General features: G+C 44.4%; 1 protein-coding gene across 1 annotated transcript in view; it reads right to left on the minus strand.

Annotated features, from left to right (window-relative positions):
* Positions 1-27,451, minus strand: part of ALK (anaplastic lymphoma receptor tyrosine kinase) — a gene marked incomplete at its 5' end in the record, with an annotated part of 125,632 nt that overhangs the window by 25,219 nt on the left and 72,962 nt on the right. The window contains 5 exon segments of the mRNA XM_015414879.1: positions 4,908-5,037; positions 5,501-5,565; positions 6,029-6,119; positions 15,907-16,093; positions 26,883-26,990. Coding sequence (XP_015270365.1) covers positions 4,908-5,037; positions 5,501-5,565; positions 6,029-6,119; positions 15,907-16,093; positions 26,883-26,990 — 581 coding nt within the window.

The raw sequence follows: 27,451 nt of genomic DNA on the forward strand, positions 1-27,451 counted from the left end.
GGGAGAGGCAGGGAGGAAGCAAATTACCCTCCCTCTTCTCCTGCCTCCTCCTGGCTGAATGAGGGCCGGAAGCGGGGCAGCTGGAAGCAGGGGTCGGGGCTTTGTCATGTGCCCCGCCCCCCGCACCTCACCCGGGGGAACTGCGTTCCCCTGCGATCCCCCCCCGAAATGACCTCTGCCTGTATGTGGGTATGGAGGAGAGAGATAAGCAGGCTGCTTTCAATATAGTGGTGAATTAGAGAAGAGGATGCACTTCCAAGTATCTCCTCCAAATAGGGTTGCCAGGTCTGGGTTGGGAAATACCTGGAGATTTTGGGGGTAGAGCCTGAGGAGCGTAGGGGAGGGACTTCCATGGGATGCTATAGAGTCACCTTCCAAAGTAGACATTTTCTCCAAGTGAACTGATCTCTGTTGGCTGGAGATCAGTTGTAATAGCAGGTGGGTATCCCTACATCTAAAGCTATTTGCTGTAACAGGCATAGCTGGCATAGGCACTGCTCTACAAGATGGCAGAAAACACTGCATTAGATATCTGCTTTTCCTTGCATGAAGACCTAGACATGTTTGCAAGGGAATTCATATAGCTCAAAGCTGTAGCAACTCCCAGTGTCCTTCAGATGTTTAAACCCAAGAAAAGTGAATATCTGGAGAGGCGACTGAACACAGTGTTTAGGTCCCCTGTTTTGTTTCTTGTATCTTACTCTCTCAGAAGACAGGCTTAGAGAAAACAGCATCCATGTATTTGTGTACATTTTTGCAATTTGAGGAGCTCTGTGCAATTCTGTGCACAGAAGAACCCAACAGGTAGAATTCAGAGGTAGTGTAAACTAAGCTACTACAGAATTTTATGTAAAACTCTTTCCTTAGCCTTAAAAAACAAGCCTGTACAGCCTTTTATTCTGTCTCTGCTAAAGTAGATGCTCTCTGCCAAGGACAATTTAACAGGGTAATTTGTTTGAGACATGAAGCGTTTGGGCCCATTTTGTGCTGAGATACAGAGCACTGAAGGAGCCTTGAAATGTTGAAGAAATTCACTTTACAGCTCCTTGCTGCTCTTGTTCCCCAGATGAAGGGATGATGCAGCCAGCTGGAAACTGTGTGGCTGTGGCTCAGAGGGAGGGATAGGCTGGAAGCATTAAAGCGACACATCCCCTTGTTAGGTCAAACCTTCTGAAAGGTGACCGAACAACAAACTGACTCCATTGTTCAGCATAATCACTGCTTTGAGCAACAAGCTGCAGGATACAAAGGAGGGAAATTACTGCTTATCTTCCCTGAACCTCTCCTGATTGCTTTTTTACGTGCAAACCCCTTGAGCAGAGAAGTCCTTTTAACTCCTTAGAAGTCTGTGGTGCAAGTTCTAGTTCCGAGGCCTCTGTTCTCAGTCTCTGTCAGTCTCATGACCTTGTTGCAGAACTAATGACCTACTGTACTTCCCAATAGATAATTTTTTTAATTTAGGTGAAAGGGGATGGCAGAGGTGAAAGGAAATCATGTTCATACTGAGCAAGAGAAAAATATATATTAAGGATTGCCTGAAAAAACTATGCTGATTTAAGGTGAGTTTACAGAGCCGACGATTCACAAAGCTTTGTCTCTCTTATCTGTATTCCACATATGTTTGCATTAAATCCCACAGTGGTGAAATAATTTCTGACCCCAGTTTAGAAATCTAATTTTACTGTGGAGATTCTGTTGTCTTTGCCCTTTTCTGATTTTCCCCTGTGGTTGGTTGCTTGTGTATAATTTATCCAGTCAGAATTAGTAGGGAGTCTCTCACCCTATAATAGATTATTTTCCAAAAATTCGTTTTTTGGGGAGATTTTTCTTCTTTCTCTTACTAGTCTTGTGTGCTAATTTTTGATCTACTGATTGTACAGCTATCTGAAGTTTAGAATGTCTAATTCTGTATCCTGGCACTAGGTGTCACTGTTAACTGGGGTGTCACTAGGTGTAAGAGCTAGTGCAGCATTGTTTTGTGGCCAGCAATAGCTGTAACTAAGTGCCCTGTGTTCCTATCTACAAAGGTTGCATATTTTAAGAACAAAATCAACACATTTGTTCACTAACCCACATAATCAACCACAGAAAGATAATTACACATCTTGCTTATGAAAACTCACTCTGAGTAGCCTCATGTCTCATTGCATAGAAAACAAGGAACAGATAGTTCTACTTTCCTTCCAGTACTGAAAACAGTAATTCAAAATACATATCTTTCATCAAACATAGACACACATTCAGTCTTGTACTGATTCACTTCCATTTTATTTTGTCTTGCTAAGAAGAGATAGCTGATACTGGAGTCCTAAGCAGACCTACTAGGAAGTAGGTTCTGTTGAAATATATGTTGCTTACCTCTACTTAAATATGTTCAGGAGTGTGGTGTTAGTTTATCAAAGTTGAGATCTTTAAAAAATTAAATTACCTCTCCCTGAATCTGTCAGTGTCAAAGAATTCTGCTTAACAGAATACAGTAACTCTCTCAGATTCAGTTGTTATATTTATATCCTGGCTTCCTTTTTCAAGAGAAAAGCTCAAGGTGGCTAACAAATGAAAACTGGTGAAAACTAGCTAATAGAAAGGAGGCCTTACTATATTTCCTGCAGAATGGCTGATTCTTTATTCTGAGAAGGAAGGGACCAGGAAACAGTTGACCAGGCAGACTGAGAGAAGGAGCCTTGTTCTCTCTCCCTGTTCCATAAGATCTACCTTCATACAGCGGTCCTCACTCTGTGGCTCATGAAGAGCCACATTTGCAATTATGTACATACATAAGTGCCCAAGTCACACTTATGTACATACACACGTGCCATTCAAGTACTGACCCTGCTTAGCTTTTGAAATCTGATGAGATTAGACTATACCATGCTGCCTTCCTACACCACATTCAAAATTACCATCAGCCAAAAGAGCTGCATTTACTTCCATCCGTGGCATGAAGCCTGTACCTCAGGGAAGTTCACAGTTTCTCTGTTCTTCTAGCAGCTCTTCCAAGGTGGGAACCACCTGTCAAAATGCGAGCCTCTAGCAATGGCATTGCCTGCTTTCCTGAAGTATGGGGCAGGAGCCACACTGAGAAATAGTGCTCAGAAGAGCCATATGTGGCTCCTAAGCAACTGAGTATCAGTGTATGCCACAGTGTATGTCATATACATATTAAAACTCAGGGTCATGGGCCAAAGATGTAGGGCAGACAAAAGCAAATACTCTTCCAAACAATGCATAATTAACACAAAACTTGATGCCCTGAGAAGTAGTGATGGCCACTGACTTGGATGGCTTTAGGTCTATTAATGGCTATTAGCCATGATAACTGAATGAAACCTCCCATGTTTGGGGCAACACATTTTTGAATGCCAGCTGTTGTCTTTCTTTCCTGCCAGTGGGCTTCTCAGTAAAAACTGGCTGCCCACTGTTGAAAAACAGATGTTAGTAGCCTAGGTCTGATCCATCAGGAGGGCTCTAATGATCTCTATTCCAATGTCATTTTGCTTTTGGGGGGAACTTTTGTTATTTTATTTGTCTTATTATCTCTAGTGTCAGAAAAAGTGTTTTCTTGCAATTTTGTGTGTGTTTGTTTCTAGTTCGTCAAAAGTGTGATCCCACTGAGTCCAACACACACTAGATCTGTTCAGACATGTGGCTTCTGCTGAATAGTGACTTTAACTTTTCTGCATGACAGGATAAAAAGCCATATAGGGTTTTTTATCACATAGTAGCAGCTAGTCAATAATTTGATAGTAATTTTAAAATGCAATTTTAAATTAAGATATTATATAAAACATTGCTATCAGAATCCCAAAACAAATCCTGCCTTCTCAGTGTCCCTTGCAAAACCTCCTTCTTACTACACCAGTTCCTCCCTGAAGCACCACAGGGACTGCCACCCTACCCCCAGAGCCAGAGCAATCCTGTGACAATATAGCCATGCATGGTCAGTTGTATGCGATAATGTTTCCTTTGCTGAAAGAAGAATGTATGTGTTTTGAAAGCTTACAAAATTTTGACCCAATCCAAGAGAGTCACCGTGTTTTTTACTCTCTGGGCCAGCATGACAACTGAAATATCCTGCAGTCATATAACATGCGTTGGGATGGCACAGTCACTCTTAATGTAGATGACCCTTTACTTTTATGACCCAGCAAGAGAGAGGTCCTTGTACAGGCTGCATGATGAAATCTGATCACTCTGTCTAGGTCCTTGTACAGGCTGCATGATGAAATGCTTATCTGATCACTCTGTTGTTCCATCAGTGCAGGATAAGGTCAGTGTCAATATTAATGTTGCTAATGATATTTTTAAAAAATGCAACAGAGCCACAGAAAAAAGGACAGAAAAAAAGGCAAGCAACTAAAAGATTAGCAACAAAACAAAACAAAACCCTAGGCTATGTTTAATCACAAAGAACGAAGTAAAAGAAAACAGCATTCAGATCCTACCACTAAGCTATTCATTTCCCCTTACCGGTCTAGGCCGTGTTTCCCCGGAGGTAGTTCCGGCGCCCGCCCATGTCCCCTCGTAGAAAGTTTTTTCCCAAAGTCTCCACGGATGCGCACACGCACCCAAGGGAGCATGCGCACAATTGCGTTTTAAAAGAACAACCAACCCGTTTGCCCTGCGCCCCGCTTCTTTGCCACGCCGCAGGACTGTGGAGTGATCGGCACCTCTCCCCTACCACGGGACCTCCACGGGACCTCGATAGGTAGGTCTGCTCGAGCAACCGCACGGTTTTTAGCCCCGGGGCTAACAGCCACGTTCCCCCCCCCCGCAGTTTCCTGCCTGTGTGACCGGGACCAAAGATTAGCAAAAAAAACCCCAACACCCTAGGCTATGTTTAACCACAAAGAACGAAGTAAAAGAAAACAGCATTCAGATCCTACCACTAAGGTATTCATTCCCCTTACCGGTCTAGGCCGTGTTTCCCTCAGGAAAGATTTCAAGTCTCCTCCAGCCATGAGCTCCAGCAGAATAAAGCGTGGCAGCGCTTGCAAGCTAACTCCAATGCAGCGCACAATATTCTGATGGTTGAACTTGCTAGAAGAGTGATGAAGAAACAATGTTCAATTCAAAAGACACAGACTTGCCTGACAGATTTCACCCTGGTGAAGTGGGTTGTCTATCTAGGTCACTCGGAGATCAGAAGCCATTCTTAGGGTCTGGTTGGAGGGGAATACTAAGAGAATGAAAAGTCTTGGATTGGGAATTCTGTTCATGAAGGACCTGCAATACTGAAGCCTGCCTGTTTTTTGATAGATTGCCAGTCCTAGAGGTGGCTGTAATGGCATGTGAAGAAGGTCATATGCATATTTCCAGTCCTGGAACAAGCCTTCATCTGCTTCTAGGATAATGAATCATTTATTAGCCTGTACATTCGCAACAGTATTATCGAAATAGTGTAATCTACACATAAGCAGGTACAAAATAGCTACCCATGGCTTTTCATTCTGTTGGATGTATCCCGAGATGGAAAGGCTTTAATCAACTTTAATCAACACACCTGATTATAAGAGCTTCCATGAGGAAATCCAACTCATCTTGCTCAGAACAAACCTCTGGTAAAGTCTAGAAAAGAATCGAGAGACAGATATGAGCATGCTTTCATGGATCTTCAAGAACTTGCTGAAGGTTTGCAAGAAGCCTCTACAGATTCCTAGACCGGCAGGAAAAGCTTTTACTGATGGTTCCTGCCTGCTATACCATCTTGACTGGCACTCCCAAAACCTGGGTGAGAAAAGAATGCAGAGGAGGGAAGGACAGGTGGAGTCTGCAGTGCTCAGCCATGAGTAATTCAGAAGTTCTTCCACTAACAAGATTTTTGTTCAGTGTCTTCCAAAGATGAGCCTGAGAAGCAAAATTGAATGTTGCTGAATAGCAAGTCTGTATTCTTCAATTTCCCCCAAATACCATCTCATGAATGTGTTCTCCACAAGCACCTGATAACATGAATTCAGCTGTGTTGATTTATTTTTTTTAAAAAAGCCACCCAAGCACTGCCATTCAAACAATTATCTCATTTTTCACTTACTTTGACAGCTACTTGCAATGGACTGGGGTCACTGGGGATTCCAACCACTTGACCTTCATATACCTCCCCAAAAGCTCCATGGCCCAGTCCTCTGGACAAATCAGAACACTATGTTAATATTATATAAAATAGATCAACCCTCTTTCATTCATACTGTGAAATGTTCACATAGAAAGAAGTCTGAGTTGTGCCAGTTAGAGGTATCTTTTCTCTGACCTTTTGATTTTAAGCTTTTAAAATTAATTTTAATCATATAACTGTTTCAGAGCACACTAGCTAAGAGAATGAAATCAGTGAACTATAAACACATACAATTTAAAAAGAAAACACTAAACCAATTCAATACACATATATTTGTATACATAAAGTCTACATTGCTACTCACAGCAGTTAAATCAATGGCAAGATCTAGCAAAAGTTCTCACCACAACTTCACTGCAATTGTACACTCTATTAATTTTACCTACTTCTCCAGATTTTCCAAATCTTAGCTAACCTTTCCCAAATTGAGAAGTTCACGATTGTTCACTATTTGGAAACAGACCATAATTTTGCTGTAATTACAAAATTCCCAATTAATATTCATTGCCTTTTATTTACTGGACTGTACGCCAATGCATTCTTTACAAACAGTGTATTCCATGAAAATGTCTACAGGATCAAAATAGTTATTGTAATTAATTATGAACGTGCTTAAATAACGTTTTTTACCAGATAAATACGTTGTCTGGCACACTCAGGATAAAACCAGCTGCTGGATGAATACCAACATTGGGCCCAGCCATTTTTAGAAATGTTATTTAACCAATATGATGTAAGGTACCAGTTACACATAACCTTATAATGGCTTTCCTTGAAACTGATACAGGGAGATGCTGCTGAACCCATAGTGAAAATTCGACTCCATATATCCTCTGTTATTACCTTCCTAGTCATTTTTCCCCATTTTCTCCTAAAGTTATTTCCCAGTTGGCTTTGTAGGTCTATTAAAGCAGGGTATTTTTTTATAACATTCCTTTGGTTGATTTATTGCTCATAATAGTTATTTTGAAGTTTGTCACAGCAGTCTTCAAGGTCCCATTCCTTATATCTATTGTTATGTAATTCCTTAACTGAAAATACCAATAGCACAGAATGTTATCGTTATCCATCCCTGATCTGATTCCATTCAAACTCAAGCAAGACGTCTTTTTGTATTACCATATTAAACCTTATGGTGTTATATACCTTGTTCCCTCTGCTTGTGACACCAGTCAAGTCTGAATTTTATGGGGTACTATTAAGGCAGTGCTGCTGTTGGTGCTGAAAGCCCTTCAGCAGAGGAACCTGCTAGCAAGCAATGCCCTCAGCCCATTAAGTCACAAGCACAGAACCTTTTCTACTGGAAAGCAATGCCCCCGTTCAAGATGTTAGCACCCCTTTTACAGATTAACCCAAAATGATGTATTCCCCAAAGGCCATTTGATTATGGGGCACCATTGAGTACACATTCTGTGTGTACCCCCCCCCCCCATTTTATGAGCCAGAGTTCCAAGTAGACAAGGCTCATTCACCCAGCTTTATGTTGTAGCCCAGCCTCACTTTTAGGATAGGGGAAGATTAAAGGCTAAGTCAGTATGAGCCACCTGTTTGGCCAATGGGCTACAGATCATGTCCAAAGTGTGAGAAAGTACTATCACAGTGGGCACTACAGTATATATATGGAGCTGCGGTGGCTCAAGTGGTTAAGACGCTGAACTGCAGGCTGTGGAAGGTCAGTAGTTCAGCAGTTCGAGACCCGGGTGCTGCATGATGGAGTGGGCTCCCGTCTCTAGTTCCAGCTCCTGCCAACCTAGCAGTTCGAAAGCAAGAAATTGCAAGTAGATAAATAGGTACCACTTCGGTGGGAAGGTAACAGCATTCCGTGTGCCTGGGCATTTAGTCATGCCGGCCACATGACCACAGAAACGTCTTTGGACAGCGCTGGCTCTTCGGCTTTGAAACGGAGATGAGCACCGCAACCCTAGAGTCGGACTCGACTGGCTTTCGAGCAAGGGAACCTTTACCTTTACTTTTTACTACAGTATATAGACAGTTTCCTCCACCTTTCTTGGACTCCTTTAAGTCCGGTCTGCAGGACTGACCATATGGCTTGCTGAGAACTTTCCAGCTGTAGTTCAAGCTTGCCCCAGCCCCCCATGCTTTACGCCAGCTGTGGTTTCCATTGTGATAGGCTGGCCATCCATGCTTTACTTTTTTTTTAAAAGTATGATGTTTTAAAGCAGGGGTGGCAAACCTATGGCCTGTGGGGAAGGGTGAAAGGGATCTCTGAAATGGCTTGCACCCATTTCAGCCTAACAATGGGGCTGGTGCACCCATCAGCTGTTAGGCTGAAATAGATGCAAGCAGTTTCAGTGATCACTCTCACTCCCCCAGCTTCTGGTGTGTGTGTGTGTGTGAAATGGATGGGTTTAATGGTTCACAGCCATTTATACCTAACACCTGGGTGGCTCCACCTGTCCGCTGTTAGGTTTAAATGGCTGTGAGCCATTAAACCCCTCTGTTTCACTCTCTCCTGCTTCAAAGTTCCTGCCCATCCCTACTCATGACAACCATAAACTAGCACTATCCATACCTGAAACTATTCTTTCTGTATATATAAAATCCCGACTTTTTGAGTTTATTCAAAAAACTTTGTTTAATAATCACTCAGACGTTATCTTCCCTATCTGGGTTGTTTCTGTTTTTAATGGACAGTGGCCTTGATACATGTCTTGTTGCTTGTAAAGAAGCTAGTAATGTGTAACTACCAGCATGAGAAGATGGACGGAGACTTGTGTGTTGAAGGCAAATGGAAATCTGTATCCCCTTCAAAGCAATGCAGTGTTAATAGATATCCTCCCTTGGAGTTACACAAAGATGCACATCCAAATGTGCATCTGCCTTATGTCTGTGGCCCCAATTTCAACCGTGGGTCCTGCAAGAGATATGTGCATGAAATCTTGGTTGCACGTTCAGATCTACTTAGCTGGATCAGGGTGTCTATTGACATGGCCGTGCTGACTCTTTATATAGTAGGATAATGCCTTGATTTAGTTTGTGACCTATGCATTTCAGATCTGAAAATGGGAACATTTTGTATGGGATCCCAGACTTGTTTTAGAAGAAACTGCATGTCAGGCCTAAGCATTATTATTGTAGATACTGAACAATATTTATAAAGTGGATTTCAGGATTAATTATTTAAAGAATATAGAAAATGTGCAAATAAATAAATCATGCCCCCTGTTAAGATAGATTTTCTCCTGTGTGCTCATTACACCAGCTTTGTGTCACTGCTTATTCCAGTCTACGATTAATAAAGAATGTCTTAAAAACTGTTGTATGTGCAGCAGTAGTCAAATCCCATGAGGAATTTGGACGTCTAGTAACAGAATGTAGCAAATATAGGTCTCACTGAGTTGACAGCTCTGGAAACTCTTTAGAAATGTTTTGTTGAGGGTGGGTGTATTAATAGATGAAATCTGAGATTTCACATGGAAAGGGATTCACAATTGGTTGGGGGTATGGGCATACAGGAGAGGAATGAAAGCTTTAAACCTCTAGGAAACAGCAGGGGGGAAATGATCAAACTAAATACATACACAGTGCAAAACAAAAAGCTTTCTCCCAAGAAAAACAACTGACAGAAAACACATCAAATACAAAAAAAAAAAAATCTTTAAAAAAACCCCAGACACCCCCCCAGTTATTATTCCAGACATGAACAGAAAAAATACAGAGGAGTGGAAGCTTTCTGCGCCTCAAAGGACCACTCCCAGGAGAAAGTGACAGATTTTTGAAGAATAGGATGGATTGATCGTTGCCTTGAAAAATACATCTAGCTGGGGGTTTATCATTAGAACTTATAAATTCGGAACACAGAATCATCAAATTATGCAGAGGCTTACTTCTCAGGGCCATTCCAGACTACTAGTTTAAAACCATTCTTCTTACTCACATGTTACATGGGGTGTGTGTGCAGGTACCTTTCTTTACGAATATTACATTTTCCCAGGATGCAAATGGCATTTTCCCCCAACTGTGAAACAAAATTCTCTCAATTGCTCTTGTGGTTGCTACAAAACCACTAGACTCAGCAGTGGTTAAGGTTGGTGTCTTGGAAGTAATCAGACTGGAGATAAGTCAGAATCAGCATAGGACTAGGGGGAACTCTACTGGCCCCCTGTATCACAAGACTGCCACCGAGTTCATAACTACAATACTGCCCTGTCAAGTGTTCTTCAGTAATAGTACTGCAAATTAGTAGGCAGCAGGCTACCATATTTCTTCTCCTGCAAGGAGACATGGTGGCAGAGAGAACACGGCACCAGGATCCAGTTGCTGCTGGAGTCTCTTAAGATTCCTGGCACCTTAACAGCAATAATGTCAACAGAAATAAAGAAGTGCATAGCAATTGTAAATAGGAGGGCTACAATTTTTTTTTTAATGTTCCTGAAAAAAGGAGATAGCTCAAAGTGTGGAGTGATCCCTGGTCTGGTGTGTTTACACACTGCCTTCTGAAACCTGAAGAGTCAGTAAAACTCAAGAAGCTATACTGGTGTTTTTAGTGAAGGAATTTGGGAACTGGATAGTGTATCCCTGACTTCTGGAAACCAAAAGACAGTTAAGCTCAAAAAAGTATACTGGAGTGTTTAGGAAACATTGAAACAAAAGCCTCTCATCTTAAAAGATTCTAAGACTGTGTGAAAGCTTAAGAAACTCTCAATTGCTTGAAACATATGAACTGTAGTCTGAACCTGATTCACCTCAGAGTTCATTATTGATTTACCTCAGACATTTTACCCCTGATTTCACCTGACCTTTTACCCTCTATGATTGACTAAAATATTTTGTTATTTTTGAACCTTAAAGAGCCTCTTGTGTGCCATTTCAGTAGTTTAAGTTAAAGGGTTGATCTTGTCCCTTCCCTCAGGTTCCTGGGTTGAGCCATCAGCAAAATATCATACGTGATAGGGTGGGACAGCCATAGATCTTCAGAGAAGAAGAAACTAGCTAAAAAGGGCTGCTCAGTCAGAAAGGGAGAGAAAACCGGAGAGAAAATTCTGCCTCTGAGGGAGGGAAGTGAACAAGGTTGTCATAACATGTAAATAATAATGACCATTTTTAGTAAATGTCTGCACTCAAATCATATGGTGGCTTTATATGTATACTCTATTAAAGCTTGTGGCCAATGTAAAATCTTGTTTCAGAGCTACTTCCAAATATAATGTGAGAAAGGCTATGTTCTTGGGACAATCTGGCAGACAGTTCAGGGACTGTAGTTGTGGCCTCCTCACCAACCCAAGAAAAAGATAAGCTTCTCATTTAGTTTGCCTCAATGCGACCATTAAGGCAATTTCTATCTCTCATTTTTCTGAATTTCTCAGTTGGTGTTCTATTGCTTTTCTTACTAAGATCTCGGCCGCTATAGTAGAACACCCAAGGCACAGTGTTTATGTATTTGTGGCTCTCCTGCTATTGAGGATCTTTCCCATTACATCTTTGATTGCCCATTGTATTCCCAACCTAGGTCAAAATTTTTATCTGGTATTTTATCAGTTTTAAGCTTTTATTCAGTCCCAGAGAAGATTATATTTTTGCTAGCCGATGCCAATGCCGATGTATCCAATAGAAAGGCTTTATTTGCCTTGGCTGCAAGGAAAATACGGGCCAATGCTGTTCCTAGGGGAACTAGCTAATACCGATTTTAGTGGGTGTGCTGTGAATTAATTAACTGTTTATAACCTTGGTATTATGGATTTACAATGTTTTAGACTGTATTTTATTTTATACAATTTCCCATGTTTTATTGCATTCGTCTCTGTTTGTGGTTTCTAATGGCCTATGGCTAAATACAATAAAAACCTTCTCTCTCTCTCTACTAAGATCTCAGCACTTTGCATTTTCCATCATCAAGCATCATCACACAGCTTTACATGTTAAAATGCCCTTGTCTTGACAGCAACTATCAATTAATTTTGCTGGAGGTGCCAGCCCAGAAAGTCACTCTTTTCTGTCTCTCTCTCTCTCTCTCTCTTTAAAATATTTATTATATAAATTCCAGCAAGTCATTCTTATAAGCACAGATTTACCCACTATTTAAAAATTAAGGGAGGATCTATCATACAGATTTTTAAAAAACAGCGATGCTCCCCACGATCACTTCCCAGAGTTCTCTGCCATATTCTAGGGCATGGGTGTCAAACTCATTTGTTATGAGGGCTGGATCTGACATAAAAGGGACTTTGTTGGGCCAGGCCATGTGTGTCATAAAAAGTAATGCCAGGCAGCAGAGATGTAAACTTTATAGAGGACACAGAGAAACACAAAGATATTTTACCAGTTTCTGGGTAAGCATCAAGTTGGTGTGTCATCACTGCAAGGCCCCAGGTGCAGAGGAAACCCCACATAGGCAGACTGGAGAGCCAGCAATTCAGCACTGGGCTGATGCCCCTGTGCTGTCTAGAGTGGGGATCAAACCCTTTCCCCAGCCCACTCTCATGGTCAATGCTCTGAGCCTATGGCCCAAGAGAAAATATGAAATGGCTGGGCATTGAAAGCTTTCCCCCCCCCAGGTTTACGTAGAGTGACAGTGGCTCTCCAGGGTCTCAGGTTGAAGTCTTTCTCATAATCCACAGTCTGGTCTTTTTAACTGGAGGTGCCAGGGATAGAAACTGGGACTCTCTGCATGCAAAACAGAGGTTCTTCAACTGAGCCACAACCGCTTCCCCCCACAATCTAAAGTAAACACAAACAGGCCCAGACAAAAAAATGAATAAAATAGAAACACACATACCCACTGTAGTAAGACAAAGCATGGAGGAGGTGAGGGGGAGGCAGAGCCAGTCGCACCCAGGAGAGCGAAGGCAGAAGGAGCCCAACAAAAACACACACTAGAAACATAGACCTACCGTGGCAAGGGAAAGCACAGAGGAGGCAAGGGAATGGCGGAGCCAGTTGCACCCAGCAGAGCCAAAGCAGAAGGGGCTCAGCAAAAAAGAAGAAAGAAACACACATACCCATGGTAGCAAGGCAAAGCAGGGAGGAAGTGAGGGGGAGGAGGAGCCAGTTGCACCCAGGAGAGACAAAGCAGAAGGAGCCCAGCAAAAAAGAAGAAAGAAACACACATACCCACAGTAGCAAGTTGAAGCAGGGAGGAAGAGAGGGAGAGGTGGAGCCAGCTACACCAGGAAGATCCAAAGCAGGAGCCCAGCAAAAAAAGAAAGAAAGACACACCCACTGTAGCAAGAAAAAGCATGGAGGATGCAAGGGGAAGGTGGAGCCAGTTGCACCCAGCAGAGCCAAAACAGAAGAAGCCAGCAAAAAATAAATAAATAGAAACACACATACCCATTGTAGCAAGGAAAAGCAGGGAGTAAGTGAGGGGGAGGCGGAGCCAGTTGCACCCGGGAGAGCCAAAGCAGAAGGAGCCCACTTGTTCGCGGGCTGGATTAAAGCCTTAGGTGGGCTGGTTCTGGCCTGCGGGCCATACATTTGACACCCCTGCTCTAGGGTGATAAAAATGTGGTGATCCACTCACAGTCAATGCAGGGCACATCTTTAGCATGTGCATGTCCCCAGATTCAATCCCTGGCATGTCTGTATAAAATAATCTCAAGTATCTGGCTGGTGAAGGCTATTGTGTAAAAGCCTCAGATAGTTAAAGGTTGATAGAGCTAGGTTGGATGGGGTATTTCTGTGGCCTAGCATGAGGCAGCTCCACTAGGAGTGTGCATTTGGGCATTACACCAGTAATTCGCTGGGGCCTGGAGTTACCAGGTGATGATGACTCCCCAACCGTAGTGCCCTTGGGGGAACATATGGGGAAACGCGGTCCCTTAGGTAAGACCCTGACCATGTAGGGCTTTAAAGGTAGGAACCAGAACTCTGAAGTGGATCTGGTCCGCTATGGGCAACCAGTGCAGCGCTTTCAGCACAGGCCAGATATGATCCCGCTAGAGAGACCCATCAAAAACCTGGCTGCAGCATTCTGCACTAGCTGCAGCTTCCAGATTTGCGACAAAGACAGCCCCATGTAGAGAGTGTTACAGTAGTCTAACCTCGAGGTGACCATCACATGGATCACTGTGGCTAGGTCATCATGGTTGAGGAAGGGGACCAACTGCCGCGCCAGCCGAAGATGGTAGAAGGCTGACTTGGCAGTGGCTGCCACCTGGCCCTCCATAATTAAAGAGGAGTCTAGGAGCACACCCAAACTCCTAACCTCCGACACTGGCACCAAAGGTGCCCCATCGAAGGTTGGGAGAGGGAGCCCCAACCCTGAACCGATCTGACTCAGGCCCAGGACCTCCATCTTTGCCGGATTTAGTTTCAACTGACTCAGTCTGAGCCAGTCAGCAACAGCCTGTAACACCTGATGGAGGTAATCCGGGGCGGAGTCCGACTGTCTGCCCACCATCAGATAGAGCTGGGTGTCATCTGCATATTGATGACACCCAAGCCCACAGCTCAGGGCAATCTGGGCAAGGGGGCGCATGTATGTATTAAACAACATTGGGGACAGCTCCGCCCCCTGAGGCACCCCACACTCAAGAGGATGTCTCTGGGACCGCTGATCCCTGATCACCACCCTTTGTCCCTGACCTTGGAGAAAAGAGGCAAATCATTGAAGGGCAAGCCCCTGGATCCCCACGTCGGCGATGCAGTGGGCCAGCAACTGGTGGCCGACCGTGTCAAATGCAGCTGACAGATCTAACAACAGTGCTGCCACACCACCTCGATCCAGATGCTTACGGAGGTCGGTAGTCAGGGCGACCAGCACCACCTCCGTCCCATGACCCGGGCGAAAGCTGGACTGGAAGCGATCGAGGACATGTTCTTGAGATGTTCTTGAATAAAACTGTATTTTACTGCAAACATATAGGACTTTTACATTATGGATTGTTATTTACAGTAGAGTTTATATTTGTGGTCAGTAGTGCCTGAAAGCATACACTTCAGATACCTTACTTTCCATTCCTCATCTATATGCCCTCTCCCAATCAAAACCTGCATGGATAGATAAACAGTCAATACTGCTGTATCCATACAAATTGGTGAAATTCTAAATCAATATAAACTAGCATAAGCTTTGACCATATTGATGGGTAATTAAGAAGAGCAATGTTTCAGTTTTCATATGTGCAGTGATTAACATTGTCTAATTCACACTGGTGGTCTGGCTGATGTTTAATGCGTATGTATGCATGGAACAACAGGTGACCCCTTTACACTGTGAAAAAACATGAAATGATTTACGTTGTTGGGGTAAAATTTCAGTCAGCTACAACTCCAAATATACAAATCAAATAAAAATTTTCTCATGCCACTTCCCTTAATTCCCTCAAAGTTGATTCCTAATAAGCCTGGGCTTAATATTGCTGGTTGCCAACCGTGTTGCCTTGTGAAACCAACTCCTGTGTGGCTGCATTTGCTGATGTCACTGACATTGCCAGCAATCTAGGCACTGAGGGAACTCCCTAAAGGTCATTGCACCAGATGCCAGCATTGTCTAAAACCCTGGGCAACTCAGTGTCAATGCTTGATGAATCTCTTGAGTTTTCATATGATGGCTTTTTGGATCATCTACAACAAGCACATGTTGAATTTCTTGTCTAATCATCAGGATGAAACAAACTATGGAAGACCCAGCTTCCATCCATTCCTTATATATTGGAATGGCAAATACAGAAGACTATCTTAACTCCAGTAGCCCTTTTCTGTGCTTGTTTATCAGGCTCAATATACAACAGGAAAAGAGAAGGTACGTGCATGTACTGGGCTCATATGCATTTGTGTGGTGGAGTGCTGTTGAGCTTCTTTTGTGATGCACTGAGAAGTCAGAAAGACTTGTTTACCTTATCAGAGAAATATTTTTCCGAGGCACCTCTTTGAGGTCACTAATAGACGTGGTCTTTCCTGCAAAGCAATAATTGGGGTTGTAGTCAGTCATAATGGTGGAGGTGCGCAGCTTGCTCAGTTTGTATTCAGGACTTTGTAACTCCATTTGCATGGCTTGCAGTTCCTGATGTTTCCGGCGGTACACTAGAAACAGAGCACAGTGAAGTTAGGGATGCGGTCTTCTCAGTGGCCACTTCCCAGAATAACAACTGCCATCAAGACTCTGGTTCCTTCTCCAATGCTCATTCTGAGGTTGTTTGTCATCGATATTGGGATGGGGCTATTGTACTACTTCCCATGTCTATAGGTTCAAGAAATGTGGGGAAGTTTAGAAGACTTGGTGTGGCCCATGGCTCGTTAGACTTCTTGATCAGCACCAGTGAGCGGTAGCCAACAGCAAGGTAGAGGGCTTGTGCACTCACCAAGTACTACTGTTGGAAGGGGTGTATAGGGGAGGAGCCATCTGAAGTCACATTTTTCTGCTTAAATGCTTTTCGTGGCCCAAAATCACTGCCCGATGATATCACTGCCCAATGATATTATTGGTCTATTACCACTAGAGATGCTTCTACAGAGGTACGAATAAAGCAGCACTACAAGGTGGGGTTTCCCACTCTTTTGCTCATCCTTAGAAGTGCTGCTTAGGAATGAAGGCAGTACCTCACCACATTTCAGACCACATGCAAATTTTCCTTAGGAATATGCATGTATGTCAGGCATAAAACTACTTTTTCTGTCATTCATAAAAAGTAAACACCACAAATGCTCTTAAAATGCACATCATCTTTCACCATTTAATTGTAAATCTATGCCAAAGCTGGGCCTTTTGGAACTGCTATGAATCTTTTGCTCCCTCCTATGCAAACTAGGATGCCACTCCTGCTCACTGTCTATAGTGGTGGAGGGTGACTGCAGAGTAGGGATGGACACAAACCAGCTCATGAAGTAATGTTTGTCATGAGTTTCAGCCGGTTCATGGTTTGTGAGGTGATGTTCCTGGAAGGGCGACTGGCACGAACATTCCACAAACTTTGGTGCTGCTTTGGTGGTTCATGAACAGATACATTTCCAGACTGTCTTCGCTCAACTAAAGTGTTTACAAAACTCGAAATCAATGGTGTGTGTGTGTGTGTGTGTGTGTGAAATTCTCCAGCCTTGGAAATGCCAATAGGAGCCTGCCAAGCTTAATGCACACTACTGGCTGCCAGTAACAGAGTTCCCATTCTGCTCTATGGGATCAGAATGCTATATATCAGCTCAGCTCCACAGCCTTCCCTCTGCTGGCTGTTAGCAGTTAGAAAGAGAGGCAGGGAACTTGTCAAGATCAGAGCACATTCCTTTATTCTGGATTGTGAACACCTCTTCTCTGCTGGGGTTTGGGGATGTTAGGTGGACTCAGGGCTCTGAGCCAACCCATCTCTCTGCTCACACTGAGCAGTGGGGCTTAACTTAACAGTGGGGCTGAGTACCCACATTTTATATCCTCCTGATTGTGAACTCCTCTACCCTGCTGAGGTTTGGGTGTTAGATGGGCTCAAGACTCTGAGCCACCCTGTTTTGCTGCTCATGTTGAGTGCCTCGGCTGAGAGGACCCATGTTTTATACCCTCCTGACTTTCCTCTCCTCTCCTCTGCTGGGGTTAGGGTGTTACGTTGATTCAGGGTTCATGGTCACACAAAAGAGATTGGGCCAGTTGACAGACTTGCATGACCAGTATTCCAGGGGGTCAGTAGGCTCAGGGGACTTGGCGAGGTACTCCCTCACAATCACCTCTGCCGAATCCTCCACCATTGCACACCTGGCATCCCCGCCGTCAGTGACCTCCCAGTTCACTACTGACAATCAGTAGTGGGGCTTCTCCTTGGTTGGGCTCTTTGAGGCAGAGGTGCTGGGTTGTGGCTTTTCCTCCTCTTCCCCAGTGTCTTCCATGCACTGTTCCTTCTGGGCATATCTGCTGGCCTGTAGCCTCTGCACTTGCAGCACTCACACTTCCATTGCTAGAGCTCTGCATTCAGGAGAGCAATGCTGCCTTTTACCTGGTATTCACAGATATAGGCCAGCTTGTACTTCCCTTTCTTGCAGAGAGGATGCAACCTGGTGGTGATGCCCATCTGTAAACTCTCTGCCAAGGCCCTGACCTGTGGGAGAACAGGTGGCTCCAATGCAGAGGCCAGCGCCTGGTCCAGCCCTCAAATCTGGGGGACGACTTGCCCCAGGCTGGCTGTATCGGTGCAGAGCATGTTGATGGTGTCCTGGACATGCACCATTTGGGAGAGGGTCAGCCAGACACTGGAGCTGATGCTGAGCTAATCTTCCCCGTGCAGGATGGTCCTGGAGGAGATAACATCCTGCACCACACTCTTCTGCTCCACCAAATGTGCAATCATGGTGTAGGCGAAGTTCATCCCCCTTGCGCAGCAGATGGGAAGACTTGATGATGTGTGTGCTCCACCAAATGTGCAGTCATGGTGTAGGTGAAGTTCCTCATCCCCCTTGCGCAGCAGATGGGCAGACTTGATGATGTGCGAGAAGTGAGTTACCAGGCTTGAGCAGGTCTCGAGCAAAGACTGTGTCTCAAGGGGTGCAGCATCTCAGGTGGCCTTGACAGTGCTCCCCAGCTAAAGTGTGTGCACCAGACAGATGATGCCCTTGAGGCACACATGCTTCGCCAGCATGTTGGAGCTGGCATCCATGACCATGTAGCCATTGACAATGTTGCCACCACCTATCACCTCCCTCAGGCTACTCTGTATCACATGACAGCGATATTTTGTGCTGTGTGGTCTGCATCCATCCCCTACACATGGAGCAGAATTATTTTGTAGCCCGGTGGCAGGACCGTTCCCTCCTGGGGCCTGGGCCATGTCCTTACAGTCCTGCTGGCTGTTCCAGAGGTCTTCCATGAAGTGCATCATTCTGCCTTGCACTCTGGAGAGCTAAGCCTTGACCATTGTCACTGCAGCTGGCAAATGGCTGCATCCTCCATGAAGGAGAAGGGTTGGCCATCCACAGCAATCATCTCGCTGATGAGGAGGTGAGTGACTGCTTCCTAGGCCATTCACATAGCACTTTTGACCTCCTGGAGGGTGGCCCACCTTGATGTCCCGCCCATGTGCATGGAGCCTTTCTTGGAGGAGCCTCCTGCTACCCCTCTGCTTCTCCCTGCTAAGTGGGAGTGGGACTATTTTTCCTCCTGCTAGCTCCCACGCCTTCCTCCAGGGGCAACATAGTTGGGTACACCCTTTGCAGGTGCCTGGAGAAGACAGAGGAGAACAAGTGTTGGGGTTTGCACCCCTCTGGACATGGGTGTGGCACACCTGACACTCTGCCACACAGGGATCACTAGGGAGGGTGTGGAAATGTTTCCAAACTTTGGGATCCCCCTCCCACCCTCTGAACCACTGCTCTCAGAGTCCTCCTCTCCAAAGAGCAACTACTGTTGTCTGGGCAGTGCTAGCAACTCTGTTGCCTCTGTGGAGAGCCCCAGGAACAGATCAGGGAAAGGAGGCTTTGAGACCCCTGGTGGTGCCCTGCTAAGGCCAGGCTGCAGTGGGCTGGCAGGATGGGTTTGGTACCTGAGAATGGGGGCCTGTGGTATGTGGGGGGATGAAGGATTTCCCCCACCACCACAAGCACCTTTTGCACCCATTTTCACCCTCACGGCACACAGAGGTTTCAGGAATTTAAAGCAAGCAGAGGAGTGGCTTTTAACAGTACTAATGTAAAGTAGTAACTGGAGCAATCCTGAGAGCTTGCTTCAAACGCCACTCTTCTGCTTCTTTTGCTCGTGTGGTGTGGATAGGATGCCTGCCAAGCTGTCGTGGGGTTTTTTGGGGGGAAGCCCTGTCAGAACTCTGGGTGATATCTGCCTTTCTGCCTTTGGAGGCTTCTGGGGGGAGGAGGCTGCGAGGGTAGGGGAAGGCTTGTTTTGCTTCCAGTGTCTGGCTGGAGGGGTCTACCTAAGTGAAGTTTCCCAGTAAGTTTGGTGTCACTGGCTTGTTCCTGAGCCCTTCCATAGACTCCTGTAACTGCAGCTGTCTTTTCCAGAGAGAGCACTGGGGAGATCTTTTGGGTGTGTGTGTAACTGAGACCCCAGAAATGTAATCTGTACCCAAATTGGAGAGATTGTAGAAGAGCAGGTGGCAGGGTGAGGTTCCCTGTGTGTTTGGTGCATGTAGCTTGCAGTGGGTCCATTCTATACACTTTTGAACCTGTCCCTGACATTTCCCCCAAAAACGCTTTCCTGGCATGACCTTAGTCCTGTTGGGTTTGCACTGCCATATGTTCTATTGGGCTTGCAAAAATGCCCCCCTCCCAGTTTCTACTGCAAAGATTCTCTGGGTTGATCTTAATGCTTTTGGGTTTGCTGTGCCACAGTGGCACTGGTTCTGCTGGACACATTGCACTGGTTCTGCTGGGCTTGCAAGTGTCCCCCACCTTCAGTGTCTACTGCAGAGATTCTCAGGGACTTTGATTCTGTTTTGCTGGGCTTCTAGTGTTTTTTTGCTGTCCCCCCCCTCCACTGGAAACAATGGAGGACGGAGACACCTTCTTTGGGGGGGCTATAGCTCAGAACCCATAAATTCCCTCCTACCCAAACTTGGAGAGCAGGTAGAAAAGAGGCAACCAGAGATCCCTAGTGAGTTTGGTGTCTCTAGCTTGCACAGGATCTGCTCTATACACTCCTGAACCTCCTGAACCTGCACTGTTATTTCCCCAGAAAGCAGTTTCCTGGGGGCAACTTCTTTGGGGGGCACTAACTTGGACCCCGTCAATCTAATCTTCATCAAACATGGAGGGCTGGTAAAGGAGAGTCAGCCAGAGATCCCCTGTGAGTTTTGTGTCTCTAGCATGCCGGGGGGGGGTTTCTACCACATCACAAACCTCATGAAGCAAATAGGTTCATTTAGCACCAAAAAGTTCCTGACAGTCCATGGTTCACAAACCAAGCATGTTCACAAACCAAAAACTGAAGCACATTCTCCCCATTCATGCCCATCCCCACTGCAGAGACCCTGGCTCCCTTCTCTTGTAGCAAAGTATACATCCCAGCATGGACTCTAGAGAGCCAAATCATTTATTGCAGAGATATTTGTGAAGTATTTCATTAGGTTTTCCAGCTAGTTTTCTTTACTGTTTTTTCCTCAGACATTTTTTGACCTTGGAAGTATTTTGAAGCTTTTCAGAATAACTTTTTATGGATTCCAACCTGGTCTGTTCAGTCCTTGTTTTAACCTTTCAAGTTCCTATGGGAGCATTATATGCCTTGGAGGAAAATGCAGACCAGAATTAATTGGACATGCAAAAAAGTTACTCTGAAAAAGTAATTGGAGCTGTGCATGGAAAGCTCCCACAGCACATTCCCGACTCTGGGCACATTAACACGATACTGTAGTAGTTGGATTATAGATTTAATTCTTGGAGCAGCATATCTGTTCTAACAGATAAGTTACTTGGGTATGGGTGGATGGAGGTCAGAAAAGCTGATAGTAATGTAAGTATGGATTTGAGAGACTATTATCACTCCTCCACATTCTGCCTGACCTTACTCTTGTTTTTAATAACTCTTTCAAGGGCTTGAGATGGAAGGGAAAAAGTGGAAGTTCAGGGTGGGGTGGAGGGATGGAGAAGTATCTAGAAAATAAAAACAGGTTTCTCTTCAGCTTCTAATAGTATGATTAGCTGTAATTTGTATGTGGTTTAGATAAGGAATGGCTTGATTTGGCTACTGGAGTAACTGTATCATCCTCTGTGGGAGTACCAAATTTAATTCAAAATGTGTAAGGAAAAGAACTAGTTGCTTGGATCCAAGGGAGCTTTTCAGCAGGCGGAAGGATTTCAGGCTGCAGAGGAAGACCTTCTTGCCTTCCCCCTTCTGCCCCGGGGGGGGGGGGATTGGGGGCTGCAGCCAGAAGGTGCAGAGCAGAAATGCTCTGCTGGATCACAGGCAATATATCTTTTTATGTAGTTCAGATACAGTAGACTGAATTGTGATTCCGTTCATTTCTGGAAAATAATAATAATAAGTAGCAGCAGCAGCAGCAGCAGCAGCCCAGGACCTGCTACTGAAGGGCTCTGGTCAATGTACAATATGAATAAGAACATGCACTAGATAAAACAACTAAAATTGAACAACACATTTTAAAACAGTTGGCAAACAATCCCATTTCAGATTGCCAGTTGCTTCGCAGGCAGGGGGGAAGGGGTAAGGCAAATGTGGAGAGCGGAAGAGGGTGCCCGCCAAGATGAAAAACCATCACTGTTCTCAACCAAAGGTCTGGTGGAACATCTCACCCTTGCAGTCCCTGTGGAATTCCATAAGGTTCCACTAGGTTGGGGCCAGGACTGAAAAGGACAGCCAGATGACTTTGGGGCTGGGGACCACCAGTGGGTTACTATCTGAAGAGCACAAGGCTCTCCTCAGAACATAGCTGAGGTGATGTAATATTTTATTACAGCCCTTTATCTGTGAGCAGGTTAGGTATCTCTGCATCACCCCTTCCAAAAATGTCTGAACAAAAGAGCGGTCCCAAGAACCAGGAAACTGGCCATCTCGAATTTATTTTAATCGCACACCCAGGAAAGTTAAAAATTGCATTCATCACTATTTTTTACTTTTACACAAGTGGAGAACTTAGTATTTCCCATAGTATGTCTCAAAGATATATGCCTCATCAAGAGTCACACCAGTAATTTAAGATGCATAAAATTATTAGGGATGCTCTCAATTTTCTCATCCCTGTTGGTTTGACTTGAAAGTACCAATTTCTCCCTTGTGAAAATCAAACCTTCCTTCTTGTCATTTTCTGTTTCTTCACAGCAAGTTCTCAATGATATCTTTGTGCCCATTGCATGTGAAAAATCATCCAACAGAATACTGGCACAGAAAGGGGGTTTAATTCTTCCACCCCTGCATGATTTTATCAACTTAAACTGCCTTCTCCTGTTTGTTATTATCCTTGAAAGCCAGTGTGGGGTTGTGGTTAGAGTGTAGGACTAGACTCTGCGAGACCCAGGTTCAAACCCCACTCAGCCATGAAAACTTGCTGGGTGACTGTGGGTCAGCCACACTCTCTCTTTCAGCTTAAGCTAATTCACAGGGCAAAAGGGAGGAGAGGAGACCAATACAGATTGCCCTGAACTCCTTGGAGGGAGGGTTGGGTATAAGCGCAACAGACAGACGAACTGAAATGAAAAAGATCGGCATCAGTATTTCGCTTGCCTTTTTTTCCTTCAAAGGCTAATGAAGTGTGTCTGTGGTTTTGACTGTTAACGGAGCAGGGCAAATTATGTGGGGGTGGGTCAACCCTCTCTCCTCTCTGAGTGGTTCCAATCCAAATCAGGACCTTGAACAACTACTTAAAAATAATAATTGTAGAAAGATCCAGTCCCAGATCTCTTGCCATCCCGTCTATTTCCTATAATCCCATCTATTTCTGTTGAGGATCTGACTGCTGTCTGGAATAAGGAGATGGCCCAAGCAGTTGATGTAATCATTCCTAAGCACCCTGTCCTCCTAGTCAGAGCCAAGCTGATGGTGATGAAACAGGAGGGGTGATGGGTAGAGTGCTGCTGGCAGAAAACTTGGAGCAACACTGATTGAACATGGCACAGAGCCCACAGTAGAGCCTATTCTGTGGCAGTGAAAAGGCACTATTTCTCTTCCACCATTGAGTCTGCACATAATCATTCAGCTGAGCTATTTTGTGTGGTTCTGGGACTCTGACATCATAGCCCCAAGGATTTGGACTCTGACCACATGATGGCTCAGTATGATCAATTTGCCACTCACTTTGGAGACAAAATCACTTAGATCCAATCTGGGTTAGATGCCAGCATAGATGCATGTTTGGATGATGTACCTTTGGCATCTGCTTATATGAGTTATATGGATGCCTTTCAGCTTGTGGATCCTAAAGATGTGGACAAGAGTCAGGGGTCATTTGGGGCCGGCGGCCCAGGAGCAGGCACAAATGGTGGTGGCAGCAAGCCCTGCCCCCAGCTCCCCACCCCCGTCCCCAAGTTCCTTCTCTCTAGAGCCGCGCCACAGCAGCGGTGTGATCTCTCCATTCTATTCTATGACCCCATAGAATATAATGGAAAGATCGCACCGCCACTGCAGTGTGATTCCAGAGAGAAAGGGTTTAAACTTTAAATCTCTTCTCTCTTCGCTTCCCCCCCCCCAGCCCGCCTTAGCAGGCCAGCTGGAGAAGGGAAGGGGAAGGGGAGGCTTTTGAAGATGCCTCCCCCCCTTTGGCTTCCCCTCCAGGGGCGTGGCATATGCTAATAGTTATTATGCTAATAGCTTATTAGGTATGCTAATGAGCTCCTGCAGCTCTTTTTCTATGAAATGACCTCTGGACAAGATCCTCGGGCAGGTGAGACCTACCACCTGTGTTCTTGACCCTTGCTCTTTTTGGCTGACAAAAGCTGCCAGAGGGAGGCTGGCTGAGTGGATAAGGGGAGCGGTAAATGCTTCTTTGCAAGTGAGAGTTGTGCCACCCATGCTCAAAGAGACAGCAATTAGAGGTGCTCTGAAAAGAAAAATCTTCCATGAGGATTCTGTTGATTTTCTGAACCGGTGCTTGGAGTCCATAATGGATTCAATGAGGGTGAAGAAGCTGAAACTTAATCCTGACAAGACTGAGGTTCCCTGGGTTAGTGGAAAGGCAGGCCAGGGACTTCAGATCTCCCCTGTCTTGAATGGGGTTATACACACCTTGAAAAGACAGGTTCGCAGTTTGGGAGCACTGCTTGACACAGTGGTCACCTTAGGAAGGTGACTGCTGTGACTCAGAGTGCGTCTGCCTAGCTCTGGCTGGTGCTCCATCTGCCTCTGTTCCTGGGTCATTCAGATGATCCATGCCTTAGTTATATCTAGACTGGACTATAGTAATGCACTGTACTTGGGGCTACCCTTGGAGAGTGTTCAGAAGCTATAACTGGTGCAAAATGATGCAGCTAGACTGCTGGTCAGGGCCAGCTATCGGAAGCACATGTCCCCAACACTTTAGCAATTACACTGGCTACTGATCTGCTCCCAAGCCCAATTCAAGGTGTTAGTTTGGTCCTTTAAAGTCCTACACGGCTTGGGACAGGGGTATTTGAAAGACCATCTTCTCTCATACAATCCTACCCAGGAATCAAGAGAAGCTCACCTGACAGTCCCACCAATAAAAGATGCTCATTTGGTGGGTAGATGCCCCCCTTCATTGCTGCTTTGACTGATTTAGCTTTTGTTATTGGCAGACCTAACTGGAATGTTTAATCTGTGACTTGTATAGGTTTTATAACTGTTGTTTTTATTGTGTTTTTCATAACGTTTTATTCATATTGTAAGCTGCCTTGAGTTTTGCAAGGGAGAAAGGTAGCTAACAAATGTATTAAATAAAATAAAAGTTAATAAACAAATAAACAAACAGTTATGTCCTGAAATTCAAAATTATTTTGCCTCTGAACATGAAACTTCCATATCGTTATCACTCTGATAGATGTGTCTTTCATGAATCTGGCTACGATTTAAGAACCAATTTATGCTGGGTGTAGGGTGTGGGGAAAGCACTTTCCTGTGCCTCATTGTATATTGCCCGTTCAACAAGCAGTTCAAATGTACTGTCAGCATACAGCTCTAGCTGTTCCGTAGGATACAGCTTTCTGATTGGCTAATGGTGTATCATTAAGGGCCTAAACACAGTTTAAAAGTATTTTAAGTGAGATTCTGGGCTGCAAGAAATCCTGCTGCATAAGTACTTTGGCTGTACCCTGCATCTTGCATAAATTAGCTATCTGACAGTCACTGCATCTTGTGGAAGGGAATTCCATTAATTAATTATGCACTGTGGGAAGAAGGACTTCCTTTTATATGTACTGAGTCTACTGCTTATTTTAGTTACAACATTTGTATCGTGCCTTTCTGCCCTTACAAGGGCCACCAAGGTGACTATTTAAAACACACATGACAAAATCACATATTAAAACCATTAAAAGCAACTCCCCTACATGCATCATTAAAACAATTAAAAACAGAGTTAAATACATCGAAAACATAAAAACAGCAAATAAAACATTGGTTTGGAATGAGGGATCATTCTTCAACATCATTAGGGATCCGTGGGTTCTAGATGATAAGGTAGGGAGAAAGAGGTTTATAAAATACTGAATGCTATGGAGAAATTGGAAAAGAAGAAATCTACCCTGTTCCTACTTAGAGAACAGTACTAACTTGATCTACTCAGAATCCTGTGCTACACTGCATTAGGAATACTGGATTAAAGGCACTATGATTCTTGCTTATTATTTTTGGACTCTTCCTTGGAAGCTGCTGCATACTGATTTGATGTTTTCCCTGAGTTGCCCCCAAAATCTCTTTCCTGGAGAGTCCCACCCAGTTCAGATCCCATCAGTTTATATGTGCAGTTAAGATTCTTTTTCACCAGTAGGCATAACTTCACACTTGTTTACTCTGAATCTCCTTATTTTGCTGTCCATTCAGCCATAATGGAGATTTGTTGTGGCATTTCCCTTCCTGAAAAACTGTCCTGTGCTATAATCAGTTACTGAGATGGAAGTCTGGATTAATTTTTTTATATAGTTTTAGTTCATTTAGTTCATTTTTTTGTTTGTTAAAGACCTGGGTATTGTGTACTGCTCTGAAGCTTTGGGAGAAGAAAATTGAGTATTTTAAAGCTTATGGTAACAACAGCAACATTTGCCATTTGCTGTGTTGGAATTATATATGAAACTGGGTTACCCTGCATGTCAGATAAAACTTGTATAGATCACTGGATTCATATCAACATTAAACAACATACATTTAAAATTGCCATAATGGTAACCTGACATTGACAAGTAAGGTGGCGACTCAGGCATTAGGTTGCATCATGTGCTGCAGCATTGCTGCTTTCCTCACACCCTGGGCCAGTAAGGAACTCACCTATCATGATCCCCGAGAAGGCAAGAATGAGTGCAGCAACCAGGGCTGATGTTAGTACAGACAAGACCAAGGAGAGAGGGGGACCATTATCAGGCAGTATCGGTTCAGCTGGAACAGACAAAAAGGCATTAAGCATTTCGACTCGCCTCCGCAGCACAACTCTTAAAAGTGGTCACATGGCCATGCATCCACATATCTATCACAGAGTAGCCAGGGACACCTCAAGGAGCAAGAGGGCAAAATTGCCACACCCACACGCTGTGTTGGAAAAATAATTCTGCATCAAGGCAACCCCAGTGTATTGCCCAGGACAATGAAGCTTTACCTCCTGATTATTCCTGGTCCCACTCGGCCTCCTGAATTTTTACAAAGCATAACTTGCAATTTCAAACCTATTTTCTGAGTCACATATGATAGTAATTTTTTTAGAAAAATGAAAATCTATGCTCTCAGGATGTAGAGCGCTACATCCAGAACAAAATTCAATGCCTGCACACTGCAGTTATACAGTATACAGGCCATGCTGTGGCCCCACATAGACTTAATTGGTAGGTTAGCTTTCATTAGCA

This window comes from Gekko japonicus, unplaced genomic scaffold (assembly GCF_001447785.1).
Source record: "Gekko japonicus isolate JY-2015 unplaced genomic scaffold, Gekko_japonicus_V1.1 scaffold2476, whole genome shotgun sequence".
In the NCBI taxonomy this organism is placed as follows: Eukaryota; Metazoa; Chordata; class Lepidosauria; order Squamata; family Gekkonidae; genus Gekko; species Gekko japonicus.